Source organism: Stegostoma tigrinum, chromosome 15, assembly GCF_030684315.1.
Source record: "Stegostoma tigrinum isolate sSteTig4 chromosome 15, sSteTig4.hap1, whole genome shotgun sequence".
NCBI classification, from domain to species: Eukaryota; Metazoa; Chordata; class Chondrichthyes; order Orectolobiformes; family Stegostomatidae; genus Stegostoma; species Stegostoma tigrinum.
The window spans coordinates 42242514-42257157 of NC_081368.1; the positions used below are offsets into that span (position 1 = coordinate 42242514).

At 38.7% G+C, this 14644-nt stretch overlaps 1 protein-coding gene across 5 annotated transcripts in view; it reads left to right on the top strand.

The window, feature by feature from the left end:
* The window catches only part of LOC125458742 (MORC family CW-type zinc finger protein 4-like), a 121897-nt gene that overhangs the window by 28369 nt on the left and 78884 nt on the right, over positions 1 to 14644 (top strand). For all 5 annotated transcript variants that reach the window (XM_059651433.1, XM_059651434.1, XM_059651435.1 and 2 more), the window contains exons 5-8: positions 509 to 651; positions 6794 to 6950; positions 9025 to 9153; positions 13682 to 13801. In XM_059651433.1, coding sequence (XP_059507416.1) covers positions 509 to 651; positions 6794 to 6950; positions 9025 to 9153; positions 13682 to 13801 — 549 coding nt within the window. The remainder of the gene's footprint in view (positions 1 to 508; positions 652 to 6793; positions 6951 to 9024; positions 9154 to 13681; positions 13802 to 14644) is intronic.

Below are 14644 nucleotides of genomic sequence, written 5' to 3' on the forward strand. Positions count from 1 at the left end.
CTTTCAGAGGGCAGTTAAGATTCAAACATATTGCTTGAGTGGTGATGACATTTAAGTATTAACTGTATGAATTGAATTTAAATTCTATGTTCTGGCATGGAGAGATTTGAACTCATGTGCCCAGAACGTTGCTACCCCAATGACATTATCACTGTGCTACCTTCTCTCCACATGCTTATTCCATAGTGAGATGGCGAATCTTGTGATTCAGTTAGCTATTCTGCCATTTTGTTTAAAAGAGTGCATTTAATCCAAAGCTGTACTTTGCCCTTCTCTTATTTACATTAAGAAATATTATGTTTACAAAGAATTGAAAATATTCATTTCAGCCAAATTGTTCAGGATAGTAAAAGGATCAAATACCAATGAAACCTAGTTGGAGGAAGGAGGCAGATAGTTTTACAGAAGTGGTTACTGAACTATGAAATAACTTTACATGGAAAATAATCGAAGTGGATAATATGAATAAGTTCTGATAAACACTACTTAACTGATTGAAGCACAGAACCTCATAGTTACTGAAGACTCAGTGCCAAGTCTGGAGGCCATCTTGAAGTATTCTATCTTCAATTCAGAGAAAGAATTGCTTGCAGAATTTGATGCAATCGTCAGTAAAAAAGGAACTCGGATTATTATTTGGAATATCAGAAGGTAGGTAGCCAGTTCATTAATCTAAGCAATAATCATTTAGTAAACTAATTAAAGAACTGACGGTTTTGCTGCTTAACCAATTTCCTGCTCGTTTGCTGTTTCTGCTTATTCATTATTCTTGGTCCAGTCTGCTATTCAGCCTTTCTAAATTGAACATAGTCTTATAGTACACAGCAGATATATAATTGCAACCAATTCTAAATGTTTTAGTGTCTATACATCTCCTGTGATGCAATGTTTACTTGCTTCTCCCTGAAATATTCTATGCATTATGTAAGACAAATGATTAACGCCTGTGAACATATGCCACAATTTGGAAAAAAAAACCTTGATTGGCTCTTGCAAACTGATGTGCATATTAATTGATTTTATCACTGTATAATTCTGCGCCGTTGCTCTTAAACAGATATTTTTCCAGCCACCTGTTTTCAAGTCAATGTGCCAAAGAGATGGGGTACCCTACGTATGATGAACCTTTAGTAAAGTAATAGGAGTGTATTCATTCCACTTTTCAAGGACATCTCCTTGTTCCATAAATGTCTCTCTCTTTCACTTTCTCTGTCGTTCTTTACCTTCTCACCTACCTCCACCAACCAGCTGTCAGACCGTTAGTAGAGTCTATTTATGATAACTACTAAATGCATGCCAACCTTGTATTATGGAACACTTGGTAACATCAGTAAACTGGACTCTTACATCTGGCAAAATCTGGTGATATGGAGCACACTGGGAAGTACCAGAAAGGGCACAGTTCCCCAAGCTGTGATCAGGAGTGATTCGGAAGTTCCTGTTCCCATTCTTGGAGAATTCTAAACATTTAGCAGACTTTTTACCCAAGCAGTGATACTTCTATGATAAAGTAGACTGCCACTGTACAATTTTCAGAATCAGATGAAAATATCAACAGCTTTTCGTGAAAAGTGTTCTGTACCCATAAAAGTACATTTGTGCAAGAAGTGACCATCTTGAGGGTGGGGGAGCGGTGTTGTGATAGCTGCATACAGGAAAAAAATAGCAGAGTTCCTAAATCTCACAAACATCTAAGAGAAAAAATTCTCCTCATCTCTGTCCTAAAAGGGCCACCCCTAATTTTAAAATAACGTACCTTAGTTCTGGACTGATAGAAGCAGAAAACTCTTGTTTGATGAACTGTTTCTTTTTTGAATCCATTTAATACTGTGCAAACCAGCAATCGATGAATATTATAACAATCAAGAAACAAGACAGTACACAGGGATTGCTACATTTGACTATTATAAAACATTAGTTATGTTCAATTTTACCTAGGAATCTCTTGTGAGGTTTTTAATAGATCACTCAGAACAGCTCAAAGGTTACTGGACAGTCAGTTTTAGAGGTGGACAGAGACAGGCAGAGAAAAAGACTTCAACTATTGGGCTGCCAGCCAGACGAAAGGGTAGGAAGAAGAGGCATCATCATAAAAAAAAGTGCTGTTGCAGCAGCTCCAAGGAGTTATGATGCAGGAAAAGACCTGGAAATTAGGTTATGTGTCGGGGTTACTGCACACAATAGTTCCCGGGAGCTGCTGGAACTTGGAAGCAGCCGATTGCCATTAAGGAAACCCAAAGCAGCATTTCCTTTGTGCAACTGAGAAACACTAGGCTGAATCTTAAGCCTCATTAACTATGTACCCGACCAAACTGCATCCCTCTTGTTCAATTCTATCCCCATTCACCATGCCAGAACAACGTGTCACTGCTGAGATATCCCAGAATGGATTGAAATTCATGGCACAGAGGCCGTTATGCACCCAGATAAATACTGTTAGTGTGGGGTTGCCCATCCCAGTTCCTGTTATTTGCTCCCAGTCATTAGTGTAGAAGGAAAATTGGTTCCTGTTTTGCAGACAGGTGTCTAGAGGTCCTGGTGGATGAGTTGGTGCAGAGGAGGCAAGTCCTCTTTCCTTAGGAGGCCACGACACAAGATCATGCAAGCCTGGTCCAAGGTTGCCACCCAGGTAAGTGTAGTTTCGACCATCTAGAGGAATGCACAGTGACATAGGAAATGCACCAAAGATCACAAAAATAATGTGCCATCCACTTTCATCTCCCTTAATACCGCCTCTCTTTCATTCCAGGAAGAAAATAGCCCACAATAAGCCAGAAAGAGTCCAGATAGGTGGTGAGCTGCCTGAAATTCAGCTCGTCACCCCTAATGTGGAGAGATTCCTGACTCTGAATGCTTTAAGCAGCTGACTGACCATGTCCGGTGCTATGGACTGGTATCTAATGCTGCTGTTGAATTACTTTGCCAAGACCCCTGAGTGAAGGCTATCTCCCTGGACTTGGCTGAAGGCCACTGACAGTTATGACAAGCTTCCGGGCTGTGTGTCGACACTAAGTGGCAAGGCAATGCAGAGTAATTTGGTCCTGATATCTTTGACCTAGGGGCAAGGTGCAAAAAAGCAAGGGGACTGTGTTGCGAGCATCCAGCTAGTGTGAGTGAGTGCTAAGTGAGCAAGCAAGAAACCAGGAAATACAGCCTGGTCCAATCCGTGAGTTGGGTGGAAATTCGTAAGTGAAAAGCATCCTTGCTGCTGTTTTACAATAATAGGTGTCATTGCATCCCAGGTTGGAGCATGAGGTGCAGACATGTACTGAACGTGGAGTGGAAATGTGCCACAAGGGCTTTTAGAGGCTGGCGCATTCCAATGCCCCTGTTTGTGGATGTGGCCGGTGCTTATGGAGTGTCTGCTGAGTGGGTGGTGCCTGGTGTCCAACACAGAGATCTTTGGGACACGTGGCGAGCTGAAGATGCCTGTGCTTACTCCGAATTCCATGTTGAGAATTCTCAGTGTTCAGTTTGCGCACAGCAGGTGGTATAATAGAAGGTTATTTATTAATGGATGAGATGTGCAGTTAATAAGGTCATTGACAAGTAAAATTCCCCCTTATTTGGCGTTCACCTCAGCCCTGTGAGAATCTTACCTTGATGCTGGGAAGTTTATTAAGAGATGCAGCAAGTTGAGATAGACTTAGAATCATGGCATCATAGGATTGCTACAGGCAGGAAGAGGCCATTCGGTTCATCAAATCTGCATTAACTATCTAACGAGCATCCCACCCAGACCCACCCCATCCCCATAATCCTACACGCATGTTTTATATGGCTGACCCATTCCCTGCATGCTACAAGGCAATTTTTGTTTAAGCATTGTCAATCCACCTAATCTGCAAATCTCTGTACTGTGGGCGGAAACCACGTAGACACAGGGAGAACATGCAAACTCCACAGAGACAATCACCCAAAGTCGGAATTGAACCCAGGTACCTGGTGCTATGAGCAGCTGTACTAACCACTGCGCTAACGTGCCAGCTTCACTGGACTGCTTGGTGATTCTGTCACATTTAGTAGCATAACCCGTCTTGTTCAGGCCCCTGTAAAATTTAAACATTAGAGCTTGGAGAAGTGAAATAACAGTAGCTTGCATGATGAAACTAGCTTTCTGAGAAATGGCTGGAATTTTGATTGTGTGTAGATGCAGGAATCTGTTATAAAGAATCCAGGAGAATGTAGTCCGAGGAAAGGAGCGTAAAGTGCCAGAATGTGGGCAGTCGGTCAGTCAGTCTGTGACAAGAGTGGCTTCTGAGGGAGTTTCAAAGCTAAGTCTTTGAAAATGAAGATTTGTTGTCACTCACAAAGATTTAAAACTATTCGGTGACCCACAGTGTCACAAACCTCGGGGGGGGTGTTTGGTGGGGGATGCTGAGGGATCTGTTATGATCTACTCTGTTATTTGATGTGATCTTTGGGGGTGTTTGACCACATTGTGTCGATTACCTTTATTTGCCTTCATGTTAATTTTTCCAGCTTTGTATAGTAAAGCTTATTGTTTGTTCAAAATCCTAAAATCCTGTGACTTTTTTTTAGTGAGGACCTGCAATCTCAAAAAGCAGTTACTGATCCTAGCCAGATCGAAATATGGATTTATTTCCTGTCAAGAATCATAACGCAGGAAAAATATTTCTTGTGCAATAATAATTTTTGGATTCTTCAAATCACACATTATCCTCTCTAGCAGTCATCTGCTGGTGTTACTTTATAAACAGTTTTGTATCTTTGCTTTAAAAGTTAGCTTTCTTTCTGCACCTTTGCCCCCACTGTTCCATGTGAGTTAAGTATCTTGGTATCAGGGCAAGTTAGTGGTTGAATCTCTCTTCAGTGAAGCATCTTTCAAGAACATAGAACAGGTGTAGATCATTTAGCTCTTCAAACTCTTTAAGTTTTGCCGTTCAAGGGGATCATGTCTGATCTGTGACCTAACTGCACACATCAGTCCCCATACCCCTGTTTGGCTTTACCTAACGAAAATCTATCATACTCAGTTCTAAAATTAATAGTTTTTCAAATATCAGTTGCTGTGTATGGAAAGGAAGTTCCTAATTTCATTCTGAAAAGTATGTTAATGGATGCTTTATAAACAGAGTTTGTGAGCTTAGAAAAGACAAATGAAATTTCAGCATATCTAATACAACAGTAAAATACTACACCTGTTTAAAATCTGAAATAGTAGCAAAATATTGCAAGTAATCTGTTGGTCATGGGGGTTGGGGCGCAGGGAGAGAAAGAGACAAGCAGCAAAGAGACTGGTTCATTAACTATTAGGACACTATGACGTTGGTGGTGGCCCACCTAACCTGCCGCAGTTTTATAAGTGAGAGATCGTAGGAACTGCAGATGCTGGAGAATCTGAGATAACAAGGTGTAGAGCTGGATGAACTCACCAGGCCAGGCAGCATCAAAGGAACAGGAAGGCTGACGTTTCAGGCCTAGACCTTCCTCCCACCGGGAAGGTCTAGACCTGAAACGTTAGCCTTCCTGCTCCTCTGATGCTGCTTGGCCTGCTGTGTTCATCCAACTCTACACCTTGTTTTCTCACAATTTTTTAAGTGTCAGGTTAGGTAAGCTGTCTGATATTGATCCAATTAAAGCCCGTAAATGGACAATTAATTTAGGGTTAATCACTTCAGGGTTCAAACCCATTCTTAGCCTCTCCAGAGACGTGTAATAAAATTTCTAAGCAAGTTGTTTAGAAAATCTAGAATCTCATTACTGCTTTGATTTAATGGATGGCTGGTGAGGCCTAGGCCAGAACTATAGCTCAGTTTTAACCCTATTGGCCAATATTCAGTAAAACAGGGAGGTATCTATTTTCCTGACTTCTTATGCCATTCAAATGGCCCATAGATTTTCCCCCTTAATGGCCATCCTTCTTCTGCCAGCTCACATGCCCACCAGCTCCCTAGTTGGCACGAGCCAACCTTGCCCTAGCTAGATCATGGATTTACCTGAGTCTGGGGTATCTACTGTTTGTCTTCCTCCTAGTTCATTAGCAGTGACCACCAATCCTGATGTGGTGGAGAGCTGCTGGTCCTCCAGTTGGCTGGCAACTCAATAATTTCCGAACGAAAATAGAGTGCTGGAGAAACACAGTGGGTCTGGCGGCATCTGTTGAGAAAAAAAACTGACACAGGATCACTGGAGACAAAATGTTAATTCTGTTTTGCTTTAAATAGATGCTGTCAGACTTGCTTTGTTTCTTCAGCACACTGCTTTTGGTTTAGATTTCCAGCATCTGCAGTTTTTGTTTTATTTCAATAAAACTGGAGCTCATCCTGGTGATGAATGGAAGTCCCATCTCATGCTTATTAAAAGGTAGTCAAAAATATTAAAAATGAAATGTGCTTCTGTAGCTGAGACAAGCGTGCCCTGAAATGTATGCTGGGTATGAAGGAATGTACCCTCAACAGCCAGTGTAGTCCAACAGTTGAAGTTGCTGACTTTTCATCGGAGTATTTATTTGTTTGTTGTGCAAAACTGTTCACCCTTCACATAAACTTTCTGTTGTCCTGGGCAGCATAGGAATAATCATATAACTCATAATATTGTTGCCTGTGGCAATTCTCCTATTTCTGATTATATGTCTTTTAACCAGATATCCTATGATGGTAAATGTTTTCTACTCTAGTCAGCTAATTTTACTAAGAAATTTGCAAAGAAACTGTTGTTGTAGATGAATTGCCTTACTGTTGATCTGGGGAGACATTTCTGAAAGATGCATTTAGCAGGATTTGTTCCAATCTTTCCTTGCTTCTTGATTAATGAGTTTTGTATCTTTCAGAAACAAGGATGGGAAACCAGAACTGGATTTTGAAACGGACCCATTAGACATCCAAATCCCAGATATCAACAGTGAAGATGGTGTAGGAAAAAAGAAGACTTACAGACGACCAGAGAGGCAGGATCAGCACATTCCCGAAAGTGACTACTCACTAAGGGTCAGAACCTATTTGTTTGTGTTTTGTTTGGCAGGATTAAAGAAAGGGCTGAATTGAGTTGTGGATAGATCATTGAATTAGGATCTGTACCATTGTGTTTAATATATTTCTGGAGATTTAACACTCAAGATGCACTCACATGACATGTGATAATGTGGCATTTGCTCACTGTTTGCATTTATCTGAGCTAAGTAACTTGGTGCATCACCAATCCTGAAATAAAATAGGATTATTTATAGTGACATCAATTAAAAATTATAAACCAAAGAAAGAACTCAGCAACTTAAAATTATGCAAAGTTTAAGCAACCGTGACTTCTCTTACGTTTCTACAGCAATGGGAAATACTAATTATATTCCGTTAACTCTACAGGAGTACTATTAATGTAAATAACTTTTAATATAAGTGTTGTCAATTTAAAATTAAAGAAAAAAAACAAGTTCCATAAATAGAAATAAAATCCAAGCAATCCTAACCTAATTCAGCCCCCTGACTTCCACAGACCCCTTGGAAATGCAGCCTCATTGAGCTGAATCATGTCAAATTCACAACATTAGGTTTATTTCTGTCTCTTCAGGTCCTGCAAGACCTGCTGAGTTTCTTAAACACTTTGTGTTGTATTCCAGAGAGAATCAGTCCTTGCAGAGAAGTTCCAAAGCTATCCTTAAAAGCACTTTATAAACAGAGAACATCACAGGGTGACATATAAACTCTTGTTCCAAACTGTTCATAACACGTGATGCTTCAAGACTTGAGAACTTCCAGGTGATTTTTGTTGTTCCTCCCACCCACCGCCAATGCAATTGTCCTTGCAACTGGCAGTGAAACTGAGCTTTCATATAGTGAAGAGGCCAACAGTTCTCAAACACAGACCAACTGTAAGTCAGCACAATCTGGGTAACTGTGCGTGTCTGAACTGCCCATAAGAGGAATGTCTTTTCCATGTCACTAGCAGCAGTGCTTGACACCAATCAACGATTTTGGTGGGCTCCTATCCAAAGTAGGGGAGTGTTGCAAACTTGATTTCACCCGTTTAATAACCGCTCAAATATGATGCTGTTGTGCAAAATTCTGGTCTTTAATTACTGTTGACAGTATAATGTTGGTCAGCTACAATCTCTGCTATAGGAAAGAATATAACATTTTTTAGTTGCTAAATGTAATTTTATGTCGACATCCATCCATGAACTCTAACTCATGTGCTGGCTACATTGTGATGTGAACATACAAAGATAGCAGGTAGGAAAGACCAACACATCCAACAAACTTTGCCCATACGCTCACCATTTGAAAATCATATTCAAAATTTCCTTCTCGCTACAGCCATGAAATCTACTAGGAATCATCAAAAATAAAATCATAGGGACAACAAAGAACAACGAAATCTGCACATTTTTTCTCTGATATTATTAGGTGATTAAAATTGTTCATGGATCATTTGACTATGAAGTTTGACAACTGTTAATCCATTACCTTTTATATCGTTTTCCAGTCAAGACCTTTTAACTACCCTTTGAAGGCACACGGTGAATTAGCACACTTCACATAAACCGAGAATGCACTCTTGGCTCAGTAATCTTTGTGAAAGAACCAGTCATAATCTAACTTATTCCTATTCTTGCTTGGTTTAAATGTGAGAGTCCTGGTCTTCCCCAACATGCCAAACTGAAACGATTATCCAACCATTTCACCACTTTAGTTTCCACTCTATCAGGATTCCTATTAAGTTCCTGTTGCTCTAAAATATCACTAGTTTCTGTTACTTCGTGGAACATGAGGCAACGGTATCACTTGCACTTCTCAAAGCAGGAGTTTCACTTTAAACTAAAATCTTCATTATCTGCACTAACAAAATAACCATGCTGATTATCTCACAGAATTGAAGTTCAACTGTATGTACTTGACTGTGCCGAAATCTTACTTTGCAGTCTGCATTTTGAGAAAACAGTTTATTCAGAGATACTTCCTATTTTAGTAAGAACCAATACTTGTTTCAAGAAGTTGTGAGAATATTTAACAAAGATAACGACTGCAATGGTGAAACTAGCTACTCATGTTCTTTATGTTGTGATAGGCATATTGTAGCATTTTGTACCTGAAGCCTCGCATCCAGATCATCCTGTGTAAGAAGAAAGTCAAAGCACAGCTTATCACAAAGAGCCTGGCTCACATTGAATATGACGTTTACAAACCTAATTTTAATGTATCCTTTTTGAATGTGCCAGATAGCGTACTCATTTTGCCATTATGATTACAATATACTGTTACTATTTTGAAAAACCTGTTGATTTCTGGTGTACTCACTTTGCTATCAAGCCATCATGGTTACAATAAGCTGTTGATATTTCCAGCTCCTTACATTTAAGGCAGACAAATAATTCCTTTGCCCAGAGCTAATCTTGACAGTATTGATGGTTACTGTTATGAATAGTCAGGTGAAGTGGGAGGCTTTACGGGTTTTATGGAAAACATACAATCAATTTATTAGGTTTTATCAAGGTTGGATCCAGCAAAGACCTCTATGACCCATGAAATTCTGGCATCTCGTAAAAACTGGTATAAATCTCTCAAAACCTTTTCTATTCCTTTGTTTTTATTCCAGAATTCCAGGATCCAAATTTTTTTAGCTTTTACCCAATGGCATGGTAGCTGGGGCAGGTGACATTGACAGCCTGCCTACCATGTGCAAATAAATAATGAAATATTTGTTGTGCTTGGGAAAATGTTGGATGACCCCCATATTTCCCTATCCATGCCATTGTATGGTTTCATGGACAGGTAAAACCTCAGTAATGTTGCCAAATGGCCTTTGCTTACCTGAACCTGGGGATCCATGCAACTGGTTGCAGTCCAGATAGAGACCATTAGAGAGCATTGGTACTCTTAGGATTGCTCTTTTTACTAGTCAGTCAGATTGTCTGGCTGGTCCAGAGGAAGAGACTTCCTCCCACTGAGGGTTTGATATTCCATTATCCAGTCTTCGCTGCATCATGGCCTCAGGGTTGATTTATTTTTAGTTTGTCGGCTCCAACATTTGCTCCCTTATGTTTGACCGAGTACTGATCACACTATCCTCCTTGAGTCTGTTTTATTGTGTTCATTGCTCCTCTATTTTGACTACTATTTTCTTCTTAAAATCAATTGTGCTGTTTTCTTCTCAGAAAAGCGTTATTTGAATTGTGATACTATGCATATTCATTTGGTCACCATCATCCCTTCAAAGGATTTGAATATTTATGAACTTCTTAATTTCTTTATATTCCATATGCATGATGCACTGAATAATCAAGACGACTTCTACCACTTAATAGTTCTGCAGGAGAACCTGCACCAGAAGGGAAGAGGTGTAGTATTGGTAATGTCACTTGGTTAATAATCCAAAATCCTAGATTAATGTTCTAGGAACATGGGTTTGAGTCTGTGGAAATTCAAATTTGAATTTGATTGAAAAGAAGACTTGAATAAAAAGTTGGCCTAATGGTGACTACTGTCAATTATCATAAAATACCTACTGATCTAATGTCTTTTAGGGAAAGAAATCTGCTATCCTCGCCTGGCCTGACATACGTGTCATTCAAGACCTATAGCAATGTGGTTGACTTAGGGTTAGACTTAGAATCCAATTCGGGTGGATATTCAGTGCTGGCTCAGCCAGCTATAACCACTTCCTGTCAATGAATTAAAATGAATCGAGAGAAGAAAAGGGCATCAGACTGTAGGAGCACTAATACCTAGAAGTTTCCCTCCAGGCAACAAACCACCCAGACTTGGAAATATATCACCAGTGCTTCTCTGTTGCTAGATCAAAATCCTGAAACTCCTTTCCTATCAGTTCTGTAAGTGTACCTACACTAGATGAACTGCCATGGTCTAAGAAAATGACTCACCACTTTTTTCAATGCAACTTCCAAAAGAACAATCCCACAGAAGAATTTTTTTTTAAATGCTTCATTGTAAAGAATACAATTTTTTTTGCACAGCAAGTTCATCATCTAAACATTACTTGTCTACTTTTCTTTTACACACTGCTTTCACCCTTGGTGGTGTCTTGTTCTGTAAGCCTTCATACTTCACCTCAGTTTCTTTTCTAAAATAAAACTCTTATAAAACATCTGAATACTTGCTTGATCTAAATAAATAAATGAAGATAAAAGAAAAGAATTTGCTTACTTTGTTATTTCTACCAATTAATTAAACATTGCGATACAAATATCGCCTCCTATTTCACTTTCATCTGAGGATGCCTAAAGTATATCACAATCAAATCATCGTTGCATGTGTTAAAATCTATAATGCAAATATACTTTTACAAATTATTTTCCCTCTGATTGCAAATACCCAATATATAACACATTTACAGATTGTAGAACTGAAAGTAGGCAAGAGGCTGCAGATAATCATGGAATTAAATTTGCTTAAGAAACCATGCTTTTTCTTCTGTTAACTTGCCTTGAATTTTCTTTTCAGCTACTTATCCCTTTGCTGTGTCTCCCTTTTGACTTATCTCCAACACTTCAGTCTTCAGTTTGCTTAATACTCTTCATTCTGTGTACCTGTGTACCCTGTTCAGTAACTAATTAAGTTCTGCAATATTATTCATGGACTCCTCACTCTGGAACAACCATTTAATCGCACAGCAGTAAAGTGGACAAAGTGTAACTGTAATACTGGCATTGGCCAGGTGATAGTCTAAGGAACAGAAACACAGGTGGATTGAGAGTACTAGGCAGAATGGAAGTCAGAAGCAAATGAAATAATTATCATTCCAGTTACCAAGGCTTTGAGGTTATTACAACCATGGCTTTAGGATTGTACAGTATTATTTGGGTATCTCTGCTCATGTACAGCTCTGCAAGAAAAGTACCGTTTTATCTATTCCTTACATTGCATTCTGCTATTAGCTCTAGCAATCATGCTACCTCTCATTGTCAATAGACTTCTGTACTCTGCACATTTCATCTGAGGATGTTTATTTAAAAACTCTAACTGTAGCAGAACAAAGTACACCCTACCATAAAATAGTAGCCTATATTAACCATGTTCTTGTGAACTTTGAATGTATGTTTAATGTACTATATTTTCAGCTTTTGTTATTAATAAACCACTGTTTACATGTCCCTCTTCACCACCAGCCAACATGGAATATTAGCTCTTCCTTTCATGTAACATCTACCAACATTGATTAAACAGAGACCTTTGTACCTCTCATGTTTATCTCCCAACAGATCAGGATCTGTCTGTCAAAAATTCTGTACATCATTGACAGTGTTCAGCAGCAATTTTTCATGACCCTCACTGATACCTTGCTTGCCAAATGCTATGTAATGTCCCAATGGAATGCTGAGACAGTGGTCATTCGACAATGCTCCCTGTTATTGAATACCTCCATTTAAATTTCCTTTCTGCCACAGAGCTGACCCTAATTATCAAAATGAAATGGTATCTTGCATGTCTGTGACAAAAGTAAACTTCCTCTTCTTCTTTCTCAAATCTTTCTCCACTCACTTACAGCTTTTGATATGATTGATCACACTATCTTCCTCCAGTGCTTCTCCACTGGTGTCCAGCTGGGTGGACTTGCCTTATGTGGTTCCATTGTTACCCATGTAATTATAGTCTGAGCAACACTTGTACTGGCTACTTGTGCTATTCCTGTACTATTAACATTATCCCCATGGAGCTATTCTTGGCTGTTTCCTATTTCTCATCTACGTGCTGCTATTAGTTACATTATCTGAAAACACTGTCTTGGTTTCACATTACTTCCGATCTCTGCTCCAAACTCTGTTCTAGTTACCAAATATCTCTCTCTCGCTAATAATGGCCTTATCAAAGTGATCTGATCACAGCCTTAATTTCACATTTGACCCAGAGATAAACTTTTGATCTGATTTTTTTGCCATTACAAAGATCGCCAAAATCCACCTCCATAACATATGTGCTGTCTCAATTCATCTGGTGCTAAACTTAGCTCCTAAACAAACTGCATGTTCATTTTAAAATTCTCAACATTGATTTCAAATCCTTCCATGGCCTCCTTCCTCCAGAGCTTTTGTAATCTCCTGTTCAGCCCCTAAAATATTTATGTTCCTCTAATGTTCCTGTTATGTTGCTTGAGCTTCCTCAATTTTAATTGCTTCACTGTTGGTGACTGTGTCTTCAGTTACTTAAGGCAGCAAATTCTGGAGTATGCTCCCTATACTTGTTTGGCTGTCTGTCTCGTTTTTCTTAAGATGCTGCTTGAAATTTAATTCTTTTATTAATTCTTAATCAAATTATTGGCCATTGACTGAATAATTATTGTGCCTAGTGTCATATTGAGTTTTATAATGCCTCTGTGAAATGCCTTGGGATGTTTTATTAAGTTAAAGGCACTATAAAAAGTTGCTAGTATAATAAAACAATCCATTCCTGGTATAAATTAAAAAAAAGTTAATCTCAGCAGGGGAAATAATCCAATGGCCAATTCTGCTCCGTTGAAATGTACCAATTGACATTAATAGTATGATCACCGATATTAGCAAAAAAGTTTGTCTTTTTAGATTTATTTTTATGTCTCTCACTTAAAGCATACTGTAAGATTGAATCATTATTATAATAAAACTCTGAAAATAACTCATCAATATAATTTACTTTGTAAATGCCGTGGATATATGGCACTGGCAGTTAGATGCTCAAGCTCATAATTTATACCATGTATGATATGTTATTTACCTTAATCATTTGATTAGAATAAACGTGTTAAAATAACTTTTGGTTTTAACTGTAAAAACAAAGAGCAGTATGGAATAATGATGTACAACAAAAATCGACTTATTAAATCCTATGAGAAGGTTGGATGCCAGATAAAGGTAAGGATTTTGTATTCATATGGTTTGTATTAAAAATTAATTAAATAGTTTTAGCAGGTAAGAAACACATGTTTAATTTTTAACTAGTTTTCTCTCTAATTGTTCATGCTGGACTGGGGTACTTTTCAATGGATACAGTTAATGTTCAGTAACTAGCCATTATGAGGTATGGGCTACACATTTAATGTTGGCTGACAGTTTAACGTTTGGGACCTTATCTTATTCTTGACCAACACTACCCTATTCATTTGGCTTTTCCTTCTTTCTGCATCTGAAGCTGTAAGACCAATTATTACATTGTACCTGTTACAGAGTTGAAGACAGCTAGTGCAATCGAAGAAGCAAACTTGCAACCTTGTGGTTAGTGTAGATTAATATTCTTCAAATATCAATCCTGATCACATTCCTACACCTAGTAGACCACCTGCACACCTTCATAACCCTTACAGTAAAAAAACTGTGGTTTTAAAGTTGACCTAAAGCTATCATTATTTTCTAATCAAACTGTTCATAAACGTTAATGCACTCTTCTGAAGCAGGTGGGACTTGAACCTGGCCCTCCTGACTCAGAGACAGCACCACCACTACAAGTGTCCAATCAATAAGCCATCATTCCCTGACTGGGAATCAAATCTGGGCAGCAGTGAAAGCAATGAATCCTAACCTGTATACATATGCTAACAGAAACAATGGGCGAATCTCATCAAAGTCTGTTTGTTTTGAGTTTTGGCAAAATTTGTGGCAGATTTGGATGAGATGTTTTGGGAAAGGCTATTCCAACATCAGGTGCACCTTGCTTCAGCTTTAATACTTTTGACAAGTGGTGTAGCAAGTTTCTTATTA